General features: G+C 40.7%; 1 protein-coding gene and 1 long non-coding RNA gene across 4 annotated transcripts; both read right to left on the minus strand.

The window, feature by feature from the left end:
• Positions 1-238: 238 nt before the first annotated feature.
• On the minus strand, positions 239-6,146 carry ip6k2a (inositol hexakisphosphate kinase 2a). Of its 3 annotated transcripts, XM_081718161.1 has the most exons (6): positions 4,896-5,530; positions 3,954-4,609; positions 3,597-3,810; positions 2,635-2,807; positions 2,078-2,253; positions 239-1,654 (listed from the first exon to the last, which is right to left on the minus strand). In XM_081718161.1, the coding sequence occupies exons 3-6, from the start codon at positions 3,716-3,718 to the stop codon at positions 1,058-1,060; spliced, it is 1,068 nt and encodes a 355-aa protein (XP_081574287.1). In that variant the 5' UTR covers positions 3,719-3,810; positions 3,954-4,609; positions 4,896-5,530; the 3' UTR covers positions 239-1,057. The 3 variants fall into 3 exon arrangements, with proteins under 3 accessions (XP_081574287.1, XP_026853393.2, XP_081574286.1); XM_026997592.3 differs by lacking the exons at positions 3,954-4,609; positions 4,896-5,530 and adding an exon at positions 5,535-6,146; XM_081718160.1 differs by having other exon boundaries at positions 3,954-5,530.
• Positions 6,147-14,258: 8,112 nt separating this feature from the next.
• On the minus strand, positions 14,259-24,795 carry LOC118241069 (uncharacterized). The gene is made up of 2 exons (XR_004775829.2): positions 24,239-24,795; positions 14,259-14,990 (listed from the first exon to the last, which is right to left on the minus strand). It is a non-coding gene; the product is annotated as an uncharacterized LOC118241069 (long non-coding RNA).
• Positions 24,796-26,329: the final 1,534 nt, after the last annotated feature.

The raw sequence follows: 26,329 nt of genomic DNA on the forward strand, positions 1-26,329 counted from the left end.
GTGCTTAACAGCCAGGTTGACACAAGCTACTGAAACTGTGCTGTAATCACTAAATGACTGGTAAATGGTTGACAACACAGGCTTACCACTCATAGCAAAGGAGGACGCCTTCCAAAAGGAATGGGACATCCAAAAAGATGTAAACTATGCAACCCAGTCAACAGTTATTTAACATTTCTGAGCCTAACCTAAAATTTAGTATTTTACATCATAAATAAAACCATAATAAATTCAAGACTTATCAAAAGCATTTTTATTTGTCCTCCAATATATTGTTGACAACACACATATAAGAGAGGTATTTAAACATGTCAAATAGCAATATTTATTAATATCATTATTATAATATTAATAACATGGAATGTAGTCTTGGTGTCTCCATTCACATTCGTTTAATTTTTTCTTTTTTTTCCCTTTTTTTTTTTTTAGTTTCCTTAAGAAATACATTATGTCAAATAAATAAAGCTCTAATGTAGTTTCTGTACGTCTCTACCGTGTCATTGACTCTTTTCAATGGAAAAAGATGTGAGGGTAGTGATTTTTCAACGCCCCTGAGCAGTCTCTCTTTATCCAGTCTCTATTTGTTTTCCATACAAGCACACGCAAATATCTCAGTGTAAGCTGCAAGTGCTACACCCTTCTTTTGGAATGGGTGTGCGACCGGAGTCAGTTCACCATGGTAATTGACAATTTATTTTTTTTGCTTGTACATAGGTAAAAACAGGGTGTGGGGACTTTTTATCAGTAGCATGGAAGACTGTGAGGAATGCTACTGTTCACCGAGTCAGGTTTGACAAACCAGTGGCATGCCCTCAGTGTTGGGGCCTCCAACCCTTTTTAATCCTCTAGGAACAGAAAAACAGCAAAGAAACAGCAGACACAAAGAGACCCGTGGAGGCTGGAGCCAAATTAATGTCCTGCTCCCCTGGGACTGTTGAAAGAGCAGGAGTAAAGGTAAAGAACAATAGAACGACATTGGACAGAGGCTTCTGGGAAAGGCCCACATATCTATCCCAAATCTAGTAGGACAAAAGGTGAGACCCCGGCACGTGCACCTTTAGTCAGTACTGTGGTCCTCCAGCTGGGAAATGAAGGTGATGAGGTTCTGTAAGCCAAAGATGTAGTCGCTGTCCTGGCCCTCATGCACCACGCTGTCCTCCCTGTAGTGTCTGCACGTGGTGTGGGCAAAGTCGATCATGCGCACATCTACGGCAGGCCTGGCAGCCAGCTGGGCTCTGCGACAGGCCACGGCGGAGCTGACGCCACTGCCTGCACCACCTCCGCCAGCCCCCACACAGCTGCTGCCTCCCCGGAACTCCAGCGCAGCAGCTGCCGCCGCCGCCTCCGCTTCCTCCTCCTCCTCCTCTTCCTCTTCCTCCTCCTCCGAGATGCCGTCTTCGGGGGAGCGGTGGCGGGGCGGTTCGCCGTCATAGATGATAAGCAGGGAGCTGGAGTAGAAGCGGTAGCTCTCGCACGCCTCCAGCGCCGCCTGCATGTCTCGCAGACGCTGCAGCACAGGCGACAGCAGTTCACGACGTAGACGCCGCCCATCGTGGAAGAATTGGAAGAGGGCCTCCTTGAAGCCGGACAAGGTCAGCTTGCGCCCGTGGTACTTGTTCATGAACATGAGCTGACCCGAGTCAGACTGATAGACCTGTGGAATACAAGATGACCAGCATCAGACAGTGTTATTGGTAACTAAAGTCTTCAAAGCTAATTCAGACTTGGTCTGTTTCATAATAATACCACAATCTGTAAACTTGATACACTTAGTCCATATGGGACCACTACTATCTGACTCCTTACATTTGCATTTATGGAATTTAGCTGATGCTTTTATCCAAAGCGACTTACAATTATGACTGAGTACAACTTGAGCAATTGAGGGTTAAGGGCCTTGCTCAGGAGCCCAACAGTGGCAACTTGGCAGTGGTGGGGCTTGCACCCTTCTGATTACAGGTCAAGTACCATAACCACTGAGCTACCACCGACTCCTTGTAGCGCCTCGACTGAAACCACTTGTGCAGCGGGCGAAGCGGAGCACCGCATGAGGGTAAGGCACAGGGCTGGAGCTCACCTGCATGCCACACAGCCGCACACCGATGCTTGCTGATGTGCTCTGCTGACACTTGCGGATATGCACGGCTTTCTTTTCCTCTGAGGCGTCGTCGCCATGCTGCCGTGTGCCCATCTTCAGGTCCAGCACGCACGGAATCCTGTGGCGCCACGTCAGGTTCTCCAATAGTATAAACTCTGGGGGAGGGGCCGGGGTCAAGGCAAACACCCACTATACATATACACATATACTGCACTACCCAGACTGCAGCACTTTTATGAGAAAAGCAGCAAACTGTTTTAGTCTCTTTGCTTTGCCTTAGATACAATTTCAATTTTATTTGATTAACAGCAAATCAATGCCTTTGACCATGATCATCTTACCAGTAAGGGCCAACTTTTTGTACTGTTCTTTTTACAAATGATTTATTTCATAAAAAGAAATGCAAGTTCCCTTTGAATAAGCAAAGCTTTCAAATAATCACATGGGCAGAACGCTTCACTTCTATTTTACATGGCTGAGTGTGTGCAACCCCTGCACTGCGCTGGTTGTCATCAGTTCACTAAGCTGAAGGATACTGTACTGGTTGCGGTGCTTGGCATTCTCCTTCATCCTCTGCAGGTGCTGCTGGTGGCATTTGAGGCTCCAGGGGTTGTGCTTGAACTGCGGTCGGGCAGCGTTACTCCTCTCTAGGCTGTAGTGCAGCACCTCGGCTTGCTGTAACCACTCCAGCTCCTCCTCCCGCTTCAGGCTGTGCCCACACCACAGCAAGACACACTTGTTATTTTCATTTACAAAAGCCCAACTAGCTGTCTATTTAATCAAATGATTTTAAGGCAATGGCTTCTAAACAACTTCTCTATATCAGATAGGATAAGTAAAATCACTTTGTGGGTTTTTCAAAAACTATCTTGAACAACATACATGTGGCACTAAACCTGGCTTGTAGAATTTGAGTCCCTTTCAAAAAGCATTTGTCGTCGGATATTTCATAACAGGTCATGTTTCTAGCTAGCTGGACTTCACTGGTGCAGGAAGGACTGGCATAGACAAACCAGCAAATACAAGCAAGACCAAGGTCAGAATAAGGTCAGAAAAATGTGTGTTATGCTCCAATTCCACAACCCCTGCCTGGAGTTGTGGACAAAGACGCACACACACACGCACACACCCAGGGAACTAACAATGCATCTTTTGGTGGGTGGGGCAATGTGTTCACTGCTTCACCATGATAATGGTGAGGAGCTAACCGGTCACACTTATTATGTCCGTTACGAAATCCATGCCAAGAACAGTAGAACAGAGTAGAATAGTGGCCTTTAAAACCTTTTTATGGCTTTAGTCCTTTGACTTTTACAAAGGATTCAGAGTATAGTGAAACATTCCTCTGTTTACAAGGAGGAAAAGGTGGGATTAGGGGACAAAAAAAAAAAATGACGAAGGAAGTCTGCTCATGCGACACTTTCGACATGCTGCCCTTGCAAGCTTATATAGAGTGGAAAGTAAGTAAGTGTGTGTGTGTGTAAAAATGTCTCCTCACCTCTTGTCTTTGTCCTTGCGCATGTGTCTGGACCTGTCCTTACTGTAGCCTTCATTACTCAGCAGCATCTTATTGGACCACTTTGTTTTGTTCTTAGGCTCTAGGTCAGTCAAGAAGTCCATGTTCTCCAGATCATCCAGCTCACTGTGCAGTGGATAGGCCACAAGACACAGGTTGCCCTCCTCATCTTCCTCAAAGCTCACAGACACCACCCCTACACAGAGAGCAATAGGAAACGGACAGAGACGTTACTTTGAACAGTCACTAGAAATAGCACACTTACTTCATCATATTTAAACAGAGTCAAAGGCCCCAGCTCAAAAATAGGCACTCTGGGAAATCTTTAGCATCTCTTACCCACTGCACTTTTTTTGGTTCTTACAAGCTTTCCAGCGTTTTACAAAAGTTACAGAGCCACTGCACAGCCTTCTCCTAACCTGATAGAGATCAGACAAGTCCACAACAGACAGAGAATGGGAGAGAGATACATGGAGAAAGCAGAGTAACAGAGAAAGACAGGAACAAAAGAGACCTGAGGAGAGGGCAGAGGAACTACAAAGCCCGCGACATAGATATGGTTTCACTCTATCCAAAGCAAACACGCAAACCACCAAGAAAGGACACCAGCCAGAAGATTTGAAAAATTAATTTATTAAAGATATTTAGTCATAAAAGCAAAACCATATGCATCTGTCTAATGCCCCTGTCACAGCCACACAAAAGCATTATTACAGTAATGATAAAAGATTATATGCAAAGGTTGAGACAAAAATCAAAAAGTCACAAAAGCTCAGTAATTTAAATAAGCCATTTATTATTATTTAAAAAAAACAAAAAAAACCACATGTTTCCATTCCAGAGTGCAACAGCATTCAGTGGAGAAATGGCACTTTTCAGAAGTCTTAAGACTTCCAGAGAGGTGATTCCAAAACCAGTTCTGTTTTCCATCACATGATTGAGTCCCAAATCCTAAATAGTCCATGACTTTCAGATCATATTGGCCATGTTACCCTCTGTGTGGATGTGTGTGCATACAGTGAGCAAGAGAGAAACAAAAGCAAGAGACAAGTAGAAGCAAATTACAGACTTCAGCATCATTTTAAATGATGACAAAATAAGGCAGATTTTGCTCAGATCAACACATGGAACCCAAAAATATAATGGTCTTCGTTGTTAATCGACACACATTACTGTACATGCAGCAAATTTACAACATCATAAGACGTCTCTCAGAATTAAAAAAAACACTAATACGAACAAGATTCTGAACAGTCAGCACATTTTGCATTTCTCACTTACGTGATAGTACATTATAGAGGTATTTCACTTCTGCAAAACAAAATATGGTCATGGATGAAGTATGAGTCAGCGTTTGCTAGCTGAACATGTCACGCCATACTCTGTGCTAATGGAAAAACTGAAAAGGTGGAGTGAACGGCTGTTGGTCCATGGTTGTCATGTGTGATCATATAAGGCGTCCAAATATCTTATAATCCTTCTATTTCCAAAGACTCGGTTTTCAAGCATGAGCCAGAATAATTTTCACAACCATACCTTTCTTGTACGGTAAAGACAGAGATGACTATTAACTACGATTCCCGCAGCAACAGTCACCATTGACGACAGACCTACCTGTTGTTGGGTATCCATGAGACCGACCATATCAGTACAGCATTCAGTACAACGCCGCCATGTGGACAGTTCAATTAACGCCCATGCGCACCGCTGCCCCACTCCACTGCACCTGATATTCATTCATGATTATTTAGCTAGCTAACGTAAATCTTTAGGACATGAGCGACGAGCACTATGCAACGGATTGTTACCTTAACCAAAACCCGCAGTGCTATTACAGAGCGACTGTGACAGAGAAAGAGAGGGAAGGTTGGGGGTGAGACAGGCCGTTAGATTGTTAGCTAGTCAGCTAATGCTACTTACCCCGGTACTGCGGTGTAAACTTCCGCATGGCCACTGGCAGACTTTTATAGAACTGGTGCTCTCGGGGGATGAGGGGCTTGCAGATGGTCTGCTCTCCGAAGCGAAGCACACATGAGTGGCCTCCCACTTGGTGTACGAAGGGCTCAAGCAAAACCCCTTTCCCCAAACACATCTGCTGCTCTGTCTCCATCCGCTCGATGGTTGGGCTCATCCTCAGCGGGCATTAGACTCCGCAGTCGGATCCCGCAAGACAGATGCTTAGACACGGGAACCAAGCAAGAGAGAAGGATAAAGAGACTTTTCTCCCTATCAGTGTATTCGTCTTCCGTTTTGCTTATGCTTGTTTGTTCGTAAAGAGCGTCAAGCACAGCACTGCGGGACAGAAAGAAAAACAGGAAGGAGGAAGACTAAGACAAAGAAAGAGAATACAGTGACTTTAAATCCTCGTTCCTATTTGGAGCACTTAGGTCGTGTTTAAACCGTTATCAATTAGCGTTTTTATTTTAAAGTACAAAAATAGTAAAACTGTTAGAAGCAGCTGATGCCGTCTTGCGCTACATTTTCGCTAGCGATGCTTACTAACATTAGTCTGACACCGAACCTCCGAGCTGGACAAATAAAAATGTAACGACTTGAAGTCTGACTCCGCCCTCTCAGACAAACTCACCAATCAGAGTCTAGAAAAGCGTGCTGGGCGGCAACCATGTAACAGCAGCAGGCAAACAAAGGGAGGGTAGCGGAAAAGAGGCAAGGTGGGGGAGGGGAGGAGAAAAGAAATCAGCGTGAAAAACATGGGGGAATGGGGATTGCACGCGAACGACTCAGCTGTTTTCCTATGCTGACATGGATGTGTAGGTGTCGTATACGTTTTTCCATGCTATATAGAACTGGTGGAAAGAGCAGTATGCACCGATAGTCCCTGCTAATAGATTCACGACACATACGCAAAGAGAATTCCAAAGTGGCAATGGGAAATAAAAAATTGGAATGTGGAACACAATTGCTAGAAAACAACAAGGGGTTCAATTCGATGGGATCTCATATACAGTAACACATTTAATGGCGTTGGTATGGTATCGTTACAATATTTTGTACAGAATGGGAAAGAGCAGGAAGTGTAATCAAGAGGGGGTTAAAGAGGGGGGAAATGGTAAGAACAGATTGGTGAGGTCCATGTAAGAGAAAGTAGGGTGGAGTCTTTACAGTTCTTCCATGTAATCTAAATAAGTCTCAAACAGTCCTGACTCAAAAAATACAGATAAAGCCTTTTGCTATGGATGAGTCAGATTATAAAGAGAATATAGATTATATGTGCAGGAGGTTATTGGTTGTTTGTTGCTGGACCACAGGCAGTCATCACTTTAATCTGTCTAATCAATTAGTCTGGAATTCCCCAATGGAAAAATGGACCAAAGTAAAGCAAAGAGAGTCAGTTCTCCACATAACATGGAGCTTCCTATCTTAACAATGCTAAAGATGTCAGTTCCTACAAATACTTAAGGGCAGACCTCTCTGAAAGTAATAACGGTCTGAAAGTGATTAACAGTAAAAGGATTTGGTTTGCCAGTCCATCACAAAGCCGATGGCAAACATTTTTGATACGCGTAAGATGTACTGCCAGGTACCTGTCAGTTGCCTGCAAAACACTGTATTATTAAAACATATTCTAGTTGTATGACAGTTAATTCACAAAGTACTTTGTACTGAATGTTATAACCATAGAATCAGTGCGCATATCAAGGTATAAATGGTATAACAGCTTCAAATGCTACTTTAAATAAATAAAGTGAAGTTATATGTGGTTGCATGTTATTTCCCATAATTGACAAAGTCTCTTAAAAATGTGCATACCATTATCTTTTTTCTATCTAAATATAGAATTGCTTAAACTTTTGGATATTTCAGGAACTCTGCAGCAATGTTGTGGTCTTCTCTGTATCAGTAACCCAGAAAATAGCTATATAGGGACCCATACTTAGGTAATGTCACTCTCACATCCACATATCCACAAAGACATATGTAGCATAACCCATATTGTACCAAAACAAAAACAGAATTTTAACTTAATTTTAAATTCCTACATGTCAGGACATGCCAGTTTTGGGCATATAATGTAATCACAAATGCCTAATGTTTTGTTTGTTTGTTTGTTTAGCTATCTCTGCAGCTGTCCTTTAAACTGGCAGCAAAGGAATGAAATGGACAGCATGGTATTAGCTTATTCTAGCTTTTTTTTGTTGAATATCCTTAGCTCCGTGTGAATAGGTACATTTATTGACAGAGTTGACTCACCATCCAGACCACTCACATGAAATGAGAGAAGAATGACAAACAGCCTGAATGACCCTGCTCATGAAACATGCTGAACCTGAGAAAGGCATACCATGCAGTTTATGAGTACCACTGCAGCACATAGGGATATCTTGTGAGAACAGGGAATACACGTCAGACGGAAAGACGTCCCAGGTAAATTACAGGTTGTGCATGATGTTTATCTGATTAGAACTGGTTGACCTCTGAATTGAGGCTATTTGCAGAAGGTGGGATCGTAGCAGGTGTGGCGGCCTGGGGTGGGACACAATTGCAATGGCATCTTTGTCAAACTTTCAATGAGCACCTCAGATTGAGTTCTATGAGATGCTGCCAAGATATCACTCAAGGCTTCCTAATTCAGTCACTACTCCAGTACACCACGATTCAACCCTGCAAAGAAACAAAGATGTCAGGAGCAGCAGCATCCTGGTAACCAAGTAAGAGTCCTGTGCTAAGGCCACGTCTGACACTCATGAATGGGTATGGCTTAGAGTGTGGTAATGTGGATCGTGCAGAGCGTAGTTAAATGATACAAAGACTAGAATCTTAGTTATGAGTTATGAAGCTTGATAAGCTAAGTATGTCTGTGTGACACAAAGCACATTTATTGTGTATATAGAAAGATATATGTGGTGTGTACTGAGGAGTGCATGTGCACATTCTCTCTCTCAGTTAGAGCTGTGAAATCCAGTTTGACATTTTTGTGAGAAACAGCCTGATGTTTTACATGCCTGCCCTTAATGTCACCAGAGAAAAGGGGTCATCAATGTGACCCAGGTAGACATCAGTATGAACCAGACAGAATGTTATATTGATTACTACCTGTCACAAAGAGAGAATTTGTGTGTGCCTGTGTGCTTGTGTATGGAACTTAAAGAGCTCGACTTTCCCTATGTGAGTTGATGATTGAAACATCAAATATGAAACTAATGATTGATTAAAGACAGTTAAATAGGTAAAAGAAAGGAAATGAGGATGCAAAAAAGCAATAGAGGAAAAGAGAAAAAGAGGTTAGGGGCAAATGGGAAAGACTGACAGAGGAGAGAAAGGTAGGAGACAAGTATTCAGAGCATGTAGACAATCAACTGTTAGAAATAACAAACACACAAATATGCATAAAAATACATTTAAAATACAAAAGCGTAGTGCCATGCATATACATGTGTCTGCACATGTGTCTCACACACACACACACACACACACACACACACACGTAAATACAAGTTATATTGATAGGCATGAAGCAATCATACCAGCCCATGGCGTCATTCCCCTGAACCTCAGTGCCCACTGCTGACCAGACAGCTCAGAGCAAATCCTCCACAAATCACTGACTAATACCCAAACTATAAATACCACCCACAGTCAGACACACATGCTAATAATACACTATCATACTATACACACGCATGCCACCCATAAAGACTCACAGATGGCCATTTGTAGGATCTCACATGTTGACTCTCAGGTCTGCAGGCTCAGTCCTTATGTTTCACACAATCATTCAAAAGAGACTGCTAATATTCAGCATGTTAGTTACAATGCACTTAGAATTCTACAATGTCTAGTATAGAAATGCAGTGTACAGTATAAACATGTGTGACTGTGTGTACACAGACACACAGACACAAAAGCCTAACAAGTAGCTTGTATATTGTACATATATTTCCTACATATAGTACATAGTGGAAGTCCTCATCTGTAAAGCTTTTATGGCCAGTTATGTAACACAAGTGCTACATCATCAAACTAGCTTATGTAATGACAGTGACAAGCCATTGTAGTATATCATCAAAAAAGGCAGATTTACAGGGCTTATAACTGTCCATAAAGAACACTTCCATAGAGTTCAACTTACATATATGTACATTATAGGGACTTGATGACAAACTGGCACATCAAGGGTTGACCTGTGGTTATCTATGTGATAATACAACTGGAATACTGTGGCAATATGCATCAACAGCAGTGATTTCAGTGTTACGAAGTCAAACTCTGGAAGTAAAGATTCTAAAGCTCTCCCTCACCTGAACCAAAAGCTTACACCCAAATACACTCACACTCTTAAAGTACTCCTTTAATCCATTATAAAATGCTCAAATAACCAAACCCGGGTATACAGGATGAGTAAATACACCTTAAACGTCAACACATCCGACATGCTTATGTGTTTAGCTCACAGGTGAAGAAGAAATATAGATAGAAAAATAAAACAGAGTGAGAGATATTTAATTGTTAAGGCAAAGTGACAGTAAAGGATGGAGATGTAAAACATCCCCTGATACAATGCATCATCCACTCACCCATAAGACCCTCCCAACTAGGAACTTAGAACATTGCTTGCATCTATCAATCCCCATGTCATCACATATCATACCACATCCTGCCGAGGTAAGAACATTCATAACATTCATCTGAAACATGCATGCTATGTAAATATATATACAGTATGCATGTGTGTGTGTGTCTGTCTGTATCTCTGTGAAAGTAACAGCCCTCATGGCTTTAGCTCGACAGAAAACATCCCAACCGGAAGTCCAGTGGGAATCTTCAGGAGGTCAATGTCGCTGTGACTTGGCACATACTGTAGGATGGAGAGTTTCATCCAATTAAGCTGCTCTCTTAAAGGCTCTATCCTGCTTATCATGCACAGTGGATGAGACCCACTAATAAGGTTGCCTGTGTTAAGGTCAGTGCTCAATGCTAAACAGCAGTGGCCGATGTGGCCGATCAGGCCGATGTGTATGTGTGCTGACCAGCTCCCGCGCAGACAAAGGCATGTCAACCACACTCCTCACGTGTGATTTTTCTGAAGCCTTTGAGGTTGATCATTTATGCATGACCTTCTACCAAAACTGCTGGATAGGGTCATTTTTGTTTCGCCATTTATAAATCACAAGACACACACACGCACACGCACACGCACACGCACACGCACACACACACACACACACACACACACACACACACACACACACACACACACTTTTCAACCCATTAAGCAATAAACAAAATAGAGATGGGTCAAAAATGGGTCAATGGTTACGAAATCCTTTTTAGCTCCTTTTTGGAGTATTTTAGCAGCATGTGAGAGCTATTTTATTCTATTCACTTGCTACATTCAGTGTGCTGCCAGTCAGCCAGCTCTCCTCTCCATACCTCACTTTCCAAGAACATAGTGCACAGAGCTCAGTCCAGTCTGAGGACATTGCTTTCTAAGGCCCATTGTTTTACACTCATACACACACACACATACGCCACACAATAAACACAGGGAGACTGCCTAAGGAATTCAAAGTGTATTCATCTCGCCTGAGAGAGTGTGTGTGTATTGGTGCAAGAGTGGGCCTGAAAGCATGTCATGGAACAGTAAACAGTACAAAGAAGGGCCTTGTCAATACTTTTTTCTCTTTTACATCTTCTCTCATGCAAGGCATGTATGACCACACACCCCCGCACATACCCATGCACTCCCTTTGGCACTCTGTTTCCAGTATTTGGAACCCTTTCAAACAGTTTTCACATCAATAGCGTTATGATAGCATGAGGATAGTACAATACATAATAACAACAGAACAGTACTGAGGTCTCCCAAGTTAAGTCCTCGAATGAAAGTCATTTATCAGGGTCCCATAATGAGTTGATCATGTGGATGTGTTACATCTGACAGTGTTTGAATAGGCTAGTTTGGAGTCACCCCACAGAACCATGGCTCTGAATATATTTGCAAAAGAAATCACCAACCCTTTTGCTTACAGAGGAACACATTAAACACTTGTGGAGTTTAGTAGAGTGAAATCTTGCTAAATATCTCTGGTCCTGATTCCTGAGAAAACACCTTATAAAGGGGGGCTGAGAGAGAGAGAGAGAGAGAGAGAGAGAGAGAGAGAGAGAGAGAGAGAGAGAGAGAGAGACACACACACACACACACAGAGAGAGATATTCAAAATTGTAACAAAGGACCTCTGTCCAAAACATCCTGTTATTTTGCATTGAATATCTGTACATCTCTTACTACAGTTACTCACCTTTGAATATATATATATATATATATATATATATATATATATATATATATATATATATATATATATATATATAGAGAGAGAGAGAGAGAGAGAGAGAGAGAGAGAGAGAGAGAGTCCATTTTGAGACCTTATTTACAATTTTAGTGGTTAAACAACCTATGCTGCAATATACAATATATCACAGAACGTCACCCACCATGTCTGCAATATTTAATAAGACCAAACTACGTATAGTATAGTTTATTACAATAAATCATAGATGAAGTTATGTTTCCTGTAAAATTTCCTAGAACACAAAATAGAACACAGGCTTCATAGTAACAAAAATGGTGAGCATGGAATACAGTCAGAATCTCACTGGCAGGCTGCAAACTATTTATCACTCCACATGCTCAAGAGCTTAAGAACTTGATATCTAAAAAACAAGCAATGTGTGTGTGTGTGTGTGTGTGTGTGTGTGTGTGTGTATGTGTGAGAGTGAGAGAGAATGAGTGAGCGAGAATATGTGTGTGTTCCATTGATCCCAGCCAGAAGTGTACTGTCTACATTGAACATTGAGTCTAAAAGATCTAAAGTAGCTGCCTGGGAATGTGTACATAGTTTATTTCCCTTTTAAATATGTTCTCTTAAATCACAACATGCCATAAGCATACAGTAGAACTGATACAATTTAACCATTTTAAAAATGTATTGTGTGGACTGTTTTTTTTTTTTTCATTTGAAGTTGGCTAATGAAGCTATTGGGTATGATTATTCAGTGGGATTTCCCCTTTACTGTTCTTTACTGTTGCACATATTTAGTCCTGCATGGGTAGCTGTTTTCACTGCTGGAGGACAGATTAGTGTGAAGTGACTAAGAATGAGAATGCAACCACATAAAACAAGGAGGAGAAAACAAAGGGTCTCAACCAGAGTAAAAATTCCCAATGCAATATGAAACAGGCTGCACAGTGGCCATTTGAACCTAAAAAAGGGGGTACATGTTGCCCTTGGCCTCATCAATGACTTCAGTGCCTTGGTCAGACTTTTAAGCAACACTTTACAGTGCCAGTTCTATGAGGTGCTGACAATGTAGCACGCAAGGCTTCTTAATTCAGTCGCTGCTCCAGTACACCATGATCCAACACTGCAATGAAACGGAGATGTCAGAAGCAGCAGCATCCTAGTAACCCAGTATGAGCCCGGTGCTAAGGCCAAGCCTGACACTTATGAAAGGGGATAATGTGGATCGTGCAGGGGGTAATGTGGATCGTGCAGAGAGAGGAGTGATAGGGATTAATGACATGTATATCAGACTGGAATCATCAAGCTTTTATAAGATATTTATGCCTATGTGTGTGTGTGTGTGTGTGTGTGTGTGCTATTAAAGGGAGTGGTTTTTAGTTATCCTGTGTTGTCTTTACCTGCTGTGTGTTATGCATGTTTATAGGGTCTTTAATATGCGTGATGTGATGTGTGTATGTGAAGTGTATCGAGACATGCATGCTTTTGGCTTTTTTTTTTTTTTCCGTTCCTCTCATTGATGGTCATGTCACTGAATGCAATGTGTGTATGTGTTCGAAATGTTGTACTGTAGTGAGAAATGTGTTTTGTTTATATCAGTTATGAAAACTGTCTATGTAGAAGCTATATGTTTTGGAGGTGATCCATAGAGGTATTCACAGATTCACAGATTACTGATGGTCAGCTGTGGTTGTGTATGTTTGCTTTGTGGTTTTGTGTGTGTGTGTGTGTGTGGTATGCTTTGACTAAATAACAGTGCCAATGGTGATCTTTAGTCCTGACTTAGGCTTAGTAAGTGTATGGGAAAATGTCCCTATGTGATTATATATATATATAAGGTGTGTATGTGTGTCACTTGGGTGATATTGCAGTGATTGTGTTGATTTAACCAGAAGCATGCATATCTTCATGTTCAGGTCAGTCAGTGTGTTGATTGTGTACCTTTTTGTTTAAGTAGTGCAGATGTCCGCATGACATTAACATGCAATTTTCTGCAGTGCACCAGGTGAGGTGATGTGCACGTGCATCTGCAGGTGGACAGACAGCTTTCATTTCTTTCCCTTTGTCCCTAGTAGACTGAGCTGCAGCCCTCTCTGTGTACAGATATTCAATGCAAAATTACAGGACATTTGGGACAGAAGTCCTTTGTTAAAATTTTGAATCTCTCTCTCACTCACACATACACATGCCTGGGCTCAGTTTCCTTGCTAAACAGGAGTGAGAGATGTCAGCAGGAAGACAAGCAAAGGAGTCGGAGGGAGAGGTGCAGAGAGCTGTAAGACATACATATACATATACTCTAGGTATATTCCAGGGGGAGCAGACACAGCTCAAAAGCAGTGATGTGTTTGTAATGCAACAGATACTCTTGCAGATAAGATTGAATACAAAAGGTTTATTGGGAGAGGGGTAATACACAGCCATGGTTGGTAATCAGGTGTGGATTGATAACCAGGGCATGAACAAGGCAGGCAAAGAGAAAATGAGTTAACAGTACAAATCCAGAAAACAAAAGAAGCAATCCATACAAGCAACCAAACCAGAGCAAAAACGATGATCAGGAAACAGGTAAGAAAAACCAGGAAGTAACACTTGGTATGCACCCAATAGACATGGCAATACTTACGAGAACAGGGAAACAGACTATAAAGGTAAGTGGAATTGAGAACAGGTGAAAACAATCAATAATCAGAGGCTGTGGAGCAGAGACGAGAGCTGCAGTTGGTGGATCAATGGAGTCACTGACGAGGCAGGAGTATGCTGGGAAATGAAGGTCAAAGTGGAAGATGGGTTGATGTCAGGCCCCAGGGATGAAGGGGGCTGTCATGACAACCACCTGTTGCTCTCACCTTAGCTCAGGAGCGATCATCAGAGCTGTTATTATGTTGGACAGGTGAGACCAAACAAAAATGACCATCAGAACGGCCACTAGGAGGGTCTATGGGAGGGTTACTGAGGCATCGCCTTGAATGACCCCTGGGACAAGGGTCAGTCCACTAGGAGACATCCTGGGTATTGTAACTGACCAGCCCTTCTTCTGGAGTCCAGCAGCTTGATCATCATGGGGTGGCACCACATCAGGGCAAGGCCTCATCCAATGGACATGGGACTACTGGATTGAAAAGAGAAATATGGAAAGCATTAGACAAATGATACTGAGCAGGCAAGTCCAGTTGGTAAGTGACCACATTAACTTTTTCTTAATCTTGATAAGACTGATGTGCTTGGCTTGTAGCTTCCTGCACCTCGCAGCAAACTGAAATCCCTGCTTGATAACCAGATCTGGTCTCCTGACTAGTAGGTGGGGTTCTTCTATTGGCGGCAGTCATCTTAGGTTGTTGAAGGACTCGTTTGATATGTTGATGCATGTTCTCCCAGTCCTTCTCACTTTGCTGCATCCAGTCATTCACAACCAGGATGTCTGAGGTAGTCTGAAGTCCATGGCATCCTAGGGAGCAGGTAGGCTAGAGTACACTCGAAAAGCCTGTGGTAGAGCTAGTGAGGGACTTTTGAGCTATCTTGGCCCAACAGAGAAATTGATGCCAATCAGACTGGTTATCATAACAGAAAAACCTCATGAACTTGCCTAATTAGATAAGAACTTGCCTGGCAGTGACAAGGACAGCAAGATGGAATGGGGAGAGGAACTAGCTTGCCAGCTGGTAGGGCCTTGCAAGTTTTACTTTGGGAACAGGATGTGTAGGAAGCCACAAATCTGTGCACATCAGCCAACATGTTCTCCCAACAGTATATTCTGGCCAAGAGCTGTTGGGTGACCTGAGGCTTACAAGGAATGAGCCCATGTAACCACGCAATCTCTGCATGAAAATGGGATGTACTAATTGTCAGATGGGCATTGTGGGGGAATAGAAATGCCCTCCAGCTCATGGTCTATTTCCTCATCTATTTCCCATAGGCATTTGAGAAGTCATTTGGGAAACAGGATGTTCTCAGGATTATGATGGGAAGTCTCCTTACTCCTGAATGCAAAAGACACTGAATCAGCCTTAGTTTTGAATGTACCAGGTGTCAAAATGTTATGGAAAACTAAAACACGTTTAAAAAAAAATAAATAAATAAAAAAAATAAAATAAAAAAAGGGACCATTAGGCCTGACAGGGATTTCCCACATGTTGGGCCAAAACAGCTCTGATGCCTATACTGGAGCTGTCTACCTCTACCATAAAAGGCTCTGATTCAGGGTTTTTGAGTCTGGGAGCAGAAGTGAATTCTCTCTTAAGTGAGTCGAAGGTGGCCTCAGCCTTGAGGCTCCAGCAGTTTCTTGGGGGCTCCTTTTAAGAAGAGCAGTTAAGTATGCTGATATAGCCTATGATAAACAGCTGGTAGAATTTGGCAAGGCTAAATAACTGCTGAAGTTCCTTGACAGAGCTAAGGATGAGCCAATTAATTATTGCTTCTATCTTGACATTCTACTGTGACATTGTCAGAACAAATAATATAATTGAGGAATACTGTCTTCTGTAGGTAAAACTTACATTTATTTCCAATAATGTATAACTGATTCTCTAGTAGCCTAGTGAGGATCTAACAAATGTGTTTAAGGAGTTACTAAATTTGGAGAATAAACCAAAATGACATCAGTGTAAGCTATCATGACTCTACCTAACATATCTACCTAACATATCATCATTATTGTTGAGGGCCTGGAAGATGGACAAGGCATTACAGAGGCCGAATGGTATAACCAAATATTCATAATGTCTGGATGTTGCGGTTGTGACAAATGGTTTTCCATTGCTTTCCAAGATTGTAAGCACTTCTGAAATCTATCTTAGTGAAGTTCTTCAAGAGCTACCAGGACCAATGGCAAGGGATAAGATTATTTCTTACTGATAATATTCACGCCCCAATAATATATGCACAGATAGAGACCATCATCCTTCTTACTGACATAGAAAAAAAATGGCTGCTGCTGAAGATATAGATAGTCAGATGAAGCCCCAAGCTAAGGCCTATTGGACGTGAGCATCCATGGCGTTCTGTGTTCTCATCATGGGGGCCTAATCTAGCTTCAGTTAGGCCCAAGATTCAGTGTTGTATCCTCCAGCTTTGATTTTATGCATTTTATATATTTTATTAAATCTTATTTTATATTTGTGTGTAGTAGGATGTGTATGCTATTAAAAGAAATGGTTTGTATTTTTATTTAACTTTTATATACATATATATTTTATTTGTTCCTTTAAATTAACTTTGTTTTTAAACATTCATTTTTTCTTTTAATGTAATTTTCCTCATTTAATTCATTTTAATATTTCATTGTTTCAGTAGTTTTCTGTTTAAACCAACTATATATTTTATTTAAATTAATTGTTTTATGCAACATTTTCTTTTCTTTTTTTTTTTTTTATTCAAAAACTTTCCTGAGGTGAAAACTCTTAGGATGTGATGAGCTTTATTATTTAAATTGCCATCATGTATGAAAAGTATTACAAAAATAAACTTGCTTTGCCTTGCCTTGCATTGCCAGACTGACTGATAATTAGTTAGTGGGTGAAGAGGTTTGTCCCGTTAATCTTAATTCACAAGTAAACAAACCATCATATTTTCCATTATTAATATAAAAGCAGTGTTTAATAAAGGCCATTTCAAGATGTAAACTTCACTAATTGAATTGAAATTGAATGAAAAGTGAATGAATATCAAATGAAATAAAAATAATTGTATTTCATAATTGACTTTTTCACAATTTCTCATGTTTATATATTGTTGTTTTACATTTATTCATATGACTACTTATTTCACAATTTATTTTCTATTTTATTTTATTTGACATAAGTGAAAATCCATATGTAACTCTATTCCTCCTTCCCCCCTCCCCCTTCTCCATTTCTCTCTTTCACTCTCTTAAAGTGTGAAGACATGTCAGAGGACTGATGGTGAGGGAGACTAAGAGGGTGTCAATGCAATATGAGCCCAGGCTGTAGTACTGCTGATTGGTTGAAAGGGGGTGCTAGGCATTTTGATTGGCTGCTGACTGGCAGAGAGAGAGCACTAATGTACTGACTGGCTGGTCCCCAGCAGCCAGGTCACACCTGAAACCCAATGCTGTGTCAGTGCCAGCTGCAATGAACAAAGCGGAAAAATACAGACTCCTGCTGCTTCTAGCCCTGGATGCATGCATACACATATATACACACACACACACACACACACACACACACACACACACACACACACACACACACACACACACACACACACACACACACTTATTCCCAACAGTACACAATAAAGACCCAAACACCCCTACACAGCACCACAAAGCTAGCTTTTCAGTACCCATCAGGCACATGCTATACAGATAAAAGCACCCACATTTACTTTGTTCTCATGTTCCCTACAAAGGACTTGCTCTCATCAGACATTTTTGTTCTGATTGTTAGGAGTCATTATTACATGATAAAAAAAAGCCCCAATATTATTAATATTTTTTAAAATTAGCATGGTAGCATCATTTGCTATTTCAAAAGGAATTATTGCTTTGGGTAAAAGTACAATAAACACATGCTTTAAATTTAGGTCTTTATAACAGAAACTGAAGAGTATCTTAGGAAACTAATGTGACTAAGACTTCCTCAGTCAGAGACTGACAGGGAGATTAATGCTGTCACAACATGGCAACTACCTAGGAATCCCTCCCCCCCAGCACCACCACGCACCCCCCCCCCCCCCCCACACACACAGAAGGGTAACTGCTGATTTGGAAAAGATATCCTCAATTCTCACTCTATGAAATCATCACGGAGTGATGCTAATTATAAATGCCCTTCTGTCACCCCCATGGCAGCATTGGGCATCCTGGCTGCCCATAAAACAGTGAACCTATGACTTGGCAAAAGTAGAAGGAAAAGGCTACCTAACAGAGGAAGGCCAATGGGATGGAAATAAAACCAGAAAGCAGCTAATGAAATATGCCAGAAACAAGAGTGGCTGTATAAGACAGAGGAAAAGAACAATGGTAGGTAGAGAGAAGACACTGAGGGAGAAAAGAGACAAAGCATGGACATAGAAAAGAAAAGAGACTGACTGTCGGGAAGCATGAAGAAATGGTTTACAGTATGATATGTTTTCATACTAATCCATTACCCAACCTTCTACAGCCATGGTTTTAGCTAGAATAGAGCAACACCATAAATCATCTGAGGCACTTTATTGACTGAGCTATGAGTCTAAGAAGAAGTTTGTTCTGCAGTGTACTCTGTGCTGGTGGAGAAAGAGCACACCAGTTCTTGCACAACTGAGTAACTCAGTTAGTGCCAAATACAGAAGATTTAGAGATGTCTGGTGCTCACTGTCACAATCAGGTCACCAAAGTCATTTATTTTGGCAGACCTTTTATACCACTGGCACCTTTTATACTACTGGGATCTTTTCCAACAGTGTATGGACTATTCTGCCTATTCTACTGTGGCTTAGACTCATCCCTCATGTTGCAGTTTGACTAGTCTTGGCAATAACACCTATCAGGAGCTCTGTCAGTGCCTCGGAATTGGTGTCATTTCCCAGTGTGGAATAGAGCACAGTGAGTGTGGTGAGTGACACTGGTTATCTGATTGAAACACACTCCTCTCCTCAGTGGAAGCATTGATTGCACTGCTACAGTACTTGTCCAGGCAATATTATCAATACCATCATGTGGCAAATGGGTCTGCATTTAGGCTCACTAAGTTTAAATGCTTAGCAAGTGATAAAACATATTACAATCATTTTTACAGTTGGACTACATCATTTCTGAGGTAACCCCCTCTTTATAAAATTACATTTTAATTTCATCTTAATAAACATCATTTATCCCAAGTTTGCAAAAAGCAAAAAATGCCTTTTCTCAGGTGTTCCTATTACAAGTTTGAACGCAGTGTACTCCACAAGATGCCAGAGGGGTTTGCATAACACAGTGCATTTAATCATTTAAAAACAATGTGCAAAATCAAAGAGCTGATTGTAGTATCCAGTTTCAGAAGCGTCACTGTAATGCACAGTAAAATGGAAACCGAGGGAGCCCATGAATGGAAAGGATTTGCTTTGAGCAGGAGGTGGACTGACACTTCCTGAGTGGTTCTGGGCAAGTAAAGGCCATGACAATGCCAAAGCAGAAGCACAATTTAAATATAAGCATGGTGAACCTCCGACAAAAAGGTATGAGAACACAGACCTCCAGGAGGCTACACAGACAGAAAAAGTGGGATGACTCATCAAATCCCAGGAGAGGAACATGGCCAATCCATGCCTAAGTAACCAAAGGATACAAACAACCTCTTTTTTTCTTTCTCTTTCCTTCTCTCTTGATCTCTCACCTGCTTTTGCTGTTTGCTTTGCCATCATTAGCATGATAAGTTTATTTGTGTGACACAAAGGGCCATACAAGGCTATGCTTCAATGTCTGTTATGTACTTAATTAATGTTTGTCAAATAGTCAGTACCATTCATATCAGCATTGAAACACCTGGCACTAATTTGATGACTTTCTGCACGGCATATGAGACTTTCTTCAGTTCATATGAACAAACCAGGGCATGCCCCACCAGGTCACATACAATGGATATAAAAGCCAGGCAATCCTTAAAACATGAAAAGCTTGCTCTCACTAAATAGTATCCAGTGCTGTTTGTAATGAAAGTTGTTCAGGGAAGCTGTATGGACAAGCAAAGATTAGATTATATCTAGGGATTCTTTGAAACAGGTCTGGGTTAGTGTATTGTCAATCCCAGGATTCACCAAAGACCCATGTAATAAGTGTACACTGTGGAGAATATGAACAACTGAACAAGAATGTGTCTGGTGTTGCAATTATCTATTTGGAATGGTAATCTTATGGAAGGGATTAACAGGAAAATAGAAACTGGGGAACAGAACCAGAGGTAGCATTCAAATGACACGTAAACAGTCTGGCCGTCTCTCCTTTCATATTTTCTTAAGTCACAGTGCATGTTTCTCTGTGAGTCCTTTTGAGCATGTGAAAGGACATACAGGTCTGTAGATGTATGCTTATACTACGCTCTCTTTCCCACTGTCCTGCTGTTAGTCATTCATCTGCCGTTAATTTCTGATGTCCTTGACATTAGGGATCTGATTACTCCCTGCAATCCCCCACCCCTACCACAGTCTCCCCTCCACACACACACACACAGTATGAACTAGAGTAGGTCTGGTTTGGTACAATCTTAACATCAAGGCAGATACAGAATTAATTTAGATTTGCTTGGCATATATTTCTGAAAACAGAAATGTATAATAAGGTAATTCTGTGCAAACAGAATATTCAAATATATATTTCATTCAAGCATTTCTTATATTTTCAAACACTGCATTATTGAATAATAAAATGTTAGCAAAGTAACATTTTATATTAGTTTTTCATAAATTATTAAATAAAAAGTTGCTAGTGGATCAAGACTTTTGAACACAGATCATATGCCTGAACTAAGCATTGGCCTCAGGAAGTGGATTGAGATTTATGGATTGAACATGGGTATCTAGATTTACGGGTCGTCCTAGGAGCAGAAAGAGGAAAAACTAGCCTGAGATTATCTTGAAACCTAAACTTAGGCCATGGCTCATCATATTAATGATAAACCCCACTCTTCCTTACATCTAGTCATAGGAGTTGGGTTCAGAGCTTTCAACAGCCTCTCCATATTGGAAGTCTCATTCAGCAAATCTGTCACTAGGCTCCAGGAAATGTAAAATTCCCCTCCTGTACACACCATGTTATCTTATCCATCACTGGCATGATGGACCTTCAAAATAATAGTTTCTCGGCCATGCATCTCCTAAATTATGAACAGACCAACGTCATTTCACTACTTTCATCATGTCTTTCATTTTTCATTTATCTTGCCATGGGTGTTGGGAGGAGGTTGTATCTTCCATGAACTCATCTGTATCTGGAGTGGTGAAAGGGTGATCTTTGAGGGGGATCCCAATAATTTCTAGATCACTGACTTAAAAGTTGAAGCAGGGGAGGTCTCCAGCTCAGTGTCAAAAGGGTCCAGTGTCTGCCTTTGTGGGGATAGGATCACCATGCCACTGGTGAGTTATAGGCTCTCCTTATCCATATCATTTTAGAGGCAGTAAGTCCATTACAAAACCTCCATTCTCAAATTATAGCAATCTTATGCAGGTTGTGTGCAGGCAAACAATGTATTTAATAACTATGTGTTTGTATTCAATTAGTAAGAAGTGCATCACAGTTAAAGGGTGAATTTCTGTCTTTAATTAGCCAGTATCTAGTCCTCTGTATGTGGGGTAGCAAGCTGAGACCACCTTTGGGCTTTACCGTAGGTCATTTGGAGGTTTAGAGCTCAGTGCCACATCACAGGTACTATTTGATTCCTCTTGCACCGGATAGATGAGGAAAGACACCTTTCCTGTCTGGGTTTCCCATTTCTGAGGGATGACCTCTTATGCAACAACTGTAACCCATGCTACACTGTAGACTTCGATACTCCACTGTGGGGAAAACCTCTGACCCCTGTCAGCAGGGCTTGGTGGAATGATACTATAATGTGCTGGAATTGATATATACTGGCCTGAAGGTACAGTACTTTTATGAAGGTTACACAAGTTTGTTTCTTTGTTGCCCTGTTACACAAAGAAAGAAAAAAACAATAAATGCTACATCTATCTTTGGGAACATCTGGTCAGTGTGTGTACCTTTCAGTAACCAGTAAGAATGCAACTAGTGAAATGACTAATTATTTACTGTATCCTTATTATGACCTTGTAATAATTTTGGCCCACAGTTACTCAAGAAATTCTCATCTGAATGTTAACAGTTCACAAATCTGCCTCAGTACTCACCCCACTGGCCCTTTTCCACCCATAATTTACTAAACATTTACAGGAGATTAAACACTGCATGTCATAACATTTTTTTTAATTAAACACTGACAAAACAAGAGATCATGCTGATAGGGTCTAGGGCTACTCTGGATAAAGCTGGTGACCTCTGTATTGACCTGGATGACTTTACAGTAACTCCCACCACTACTTGATCATTTTTGATCCCACAATTTATTTTCAGTCACACATTACTTATTTTTGCTTATCTTTGTAATGCTCCTTGGTTCTGTGCTTCTCTCAGTCCTTTCAGGTCTCTTCAGCAAATCTCTAAACAAACTTCAATATACACAAAACTCCACTGCCTGAGGACTTTCTCATACCAGGGTATCTCATACCCACACCTCTCCTTTCTGTAAACCATTTCACCAGCTTCCACTTACAAGAAATATCCAGTTCAACATGCTAATCACTTCATGGATTTGCCCATCAGATATTTTAGTCCTTTGTGCACCAGTCCATTCACATAGACCTCACACCTTATTGTCATCCATCATGCAGAACTCTAATCACTTGGAGATAACACCTTCAGAGACACTGCTCCCAAACTCTGGAATGCATTACCTCAGCACCTCAGAGCTTGTAGTAATCAAATCAAAACTCAAAACTCTGTTTTTTTCTGTCTAGAGTGCTTATATAGCTTTACAGTTTTTACTGTTCATTTTAATATTAGTGATTTTCTTGTGTAGTGAAAACAGGCATGTGGTTGTAGTGTTAAAAGCTGTGTGTAGGCAGGTTAGTTCTGAATTATACATGGAAAAAGTAGGCCAGTGGCAAGGTCAGTCTTTGAAACCAGAGCCTAACAGACATTCCCGTAACCGAAAACCTCTCCAACACTGCCAAGAAAAAAGAGCTCTCTCTCTCTCTGACACACACACACCCCTAAATTATATTTTTATGTTCACAAAATTCCACAGAAGGAGGGTACTTCTTAGAAAATCTCTATTATGTCTGGTGTCTGAATTTGTTTTGGATATTTTAGGGAACCTCAAAGACAATGAATAAAAATGTGAACAACCTTCTACTTTTAAGGAAGCAGTTAATTACAAAAAGCATCTGTCACGATTAGTCCCTCCCAGCTTCCATGTTTTCCCTTATATATTTTAGTTCCATGCCATAGTTTCGTTTTCTCCGCCTCTCGTTTCTGGCATTAAGTTCATGTACTTAAACCCTGTTCCCTGTATTTTGGCGGTTTATTGTTTATTTGAATGGTTGCATTTATGTGTTTGGACCTTTGAATATGTTAGAAAGCCTGTCTGCTTTTCGAAGCCTGCGTTTGTTAAATAGCCCGTGTGTTATTTCCTAGTTTCTGTTGTTTGCCTACGTGTACTTTTGTTTTCATCATGTATTCCTGTAATCTCCGTGTTGGCTCTATGACCCTGGACTACCTTTAAAGATGAAAGAAACCAATGGAAAAAAATATAAAGATTCAGCAGGATTAAAAGCTTGGTTAAACCAGTTTCTATATAAACTAAAACAAACATCACACCCGCTGACCTGACCGTTCCCTGTTTCCTTATACACCGAGTCACTTCCGGGTTTCCGCCCCGTTGTCTCCAGCTGTTCCGAGTTTTTCACTAATGGTGGTTGTATTTAAACCTTGTTTCTGCGTCTCTTGTTGGTCGGTCATAGTTTCTGGTTTGATCTCGCTTGTCCTCGCACATATGTGGTTCTGGTTAGATCTCGTATGTCTTTAGGATATTCCCGTTTGATCTCGCCACTCGTTCCTCTGTACTTTCTCCCCGCACTCCCTGTTTAGTTACCATCGTTGTCAGCTGTTCGCTGTTGTACTGTCTCTCTGTTTTTGTTGGTCAATAATAAGTCCCGGTTCTGTGTATTCTCTTTTAGTTCTAGTTATATTTATCATCATTATTCTCCGATAGTCTTACCTAAGTGTACGCCCCTTTTTTCCAGTTCCCGTGCGCACCTTTTAGCCTGTTTTCTTATGTTAACCTGTCTGTTCTGTGCCGGTCTGTTTGTTAATAAATTTATTATTCATTTATCCTGTCCTGTTTGTTGTTCACATTATGCCTTGCTCTGTTAATTCCGTCCTTCATAACATCCAAGGCACTTCGCAAGTGTCTTCGCACATCACGCCTTCCCCGTTACAACAAAAAGAGTCTTGTGCCAGCTACCAAACTGTGGAAATAAATGTATAGTATCTCTCATGGTTGGGATCTAATATTAATTCAGGATTAAAAGAACACGGGCAAGATTAGTCTAAAATTAATGTAATATAAGCAATGATGAAAAACTTTGAAGTTGCAGTAGTAATTCTGAAAGTGATTACAACAGAAATTACATAACTGCCTAGAATCTATGTTGCCAAAACTGTAATACAAATAGAAAATTCTAATTCCGCAATAACCAATCCCTGCCACACAATGTTAAAATAATTTGAATAATCTGTTTACTGAACTGAGGATAAATAAAAGTAACATGATGAAGCACAAACTCTTAGCAAATAATTCCACTGATATACTGTTATGGCATGCAGGTATGCAACAATTACTCATTTATCATACGAGAGAAAGAAAGCAAATCCAAATGCTTTATTTCATCTCTTATTATTCTGCCATCTATAGGAGAAGTTGCATTTGGAGTTTTGCCTCATCTTTATTTCTTTCTGCCACTGCTTCCACCAGCTTGCTCATTGGGGAGTGAAATGCTGCTTTGGAACAAAGTTTACTGCAAAATGTTCTGTGCAGTAAAACTGAATTGAAGACCACCGTGAAATGTAGAAAAGTAATGTCACGTATAGTATTAAAACATCTATGATAACATTAGATTTTATTTTAAGCAGTTGGGTTGGGCAATAGTGGGGTAATAAATTATACTATAAGCAAAAGAAAAGATGGTTTAAAATAAACTGGCTTCATGTAGAAAAAGGCCTCTGTAGGCTTCAGTGTGAGGCCTCAGAGGGCCTCTGTGTTAGGCCTCTGGAGGCCTCAGTCAAAGGCCTTCGTCTAAGACCGAAACATCTTGGCCTAGCACGGGAACAAGCAATATTATCATGATGTAAGTATTGAATATCAATTTGCATATGTTAAATAATGTATGATTTGAACATAATGGTGGAAACCTGGAAATGTATTATGAAAAAAAAAAGTGGTTATGTAAATGTCCTTGAAGAAAATGTATAAAAGTCATGCCCACCTGAGACTGTTAGACATACTCTGGACTATGTCTCATTTCTATGCAACTTTGAGCTCACAAATAAATATTGGACCAGGTATTCACTTCAATTAATTCCAGAGTCTCTATCTTTATTTCTATTTAGTGTGTACTGAGTAAACTGTTGGGAATTTGTGGAAACTCTATGAACCACAATAGAAAGCACAATACTCTCAGTACTCTTTAAACTTTAGTAGTGACCATTTTGTTTGGTTTTGTAAAAGCTTTTTGAGAGACTATTGAATTTAGCGATGCTTCCTGGGGTAGAACTAGCCTAGAACTAACCTGTCAGGCATGATGATGAAATCAACAAACAGTTTCTGAAACAGATCCTTCTTTAGAAAGTTGCAACAGCTTCTCTTTTGGCAATAACTCAACAATCCAAATTACAATCAAAATTGGTGATAGCTGAAA

This window comes from Electrophorus electricus, chromosome 7 (assembly GCF_041902795.1).
Source record: "Electrophorus electricus isolate QZ-2024a chromosome 7, ASM4190279v1, whole genome shotgun sequence".
Lineage (NCBI taxonomy): Eukaryota > Metazoa > Chordata > Actinopteri > Gymnotiformes > Gymnotidae > Electrophorus > Electrophorus electricus.

Excerpts from the sequence above, each read along its gene's own strand:
- ip6k2a (XM_026997592.3), bottom strand. The coding sequence starts at position 5,745 with ATGAGCCCAACCATCGAGCGGATGGAGACAGAGCAGCAGATGTGTTTG. Across the intron at positions 2,808-3,596 it reads CGCAAGGACAAAGACAAGAG|CCTGAAGCGGGAGGAGGAGC; the intron begins GTGAGGAGACAT and ends GTGTGGGCACAG. Across the intron at positions 2,254-2,634 it reads CAAGCACCGCAACCAGTACA|AGTTTATACTATTGGAGAAC; the intron begins GTATCCTTCAGC and ends CCCCTCCCCCAG.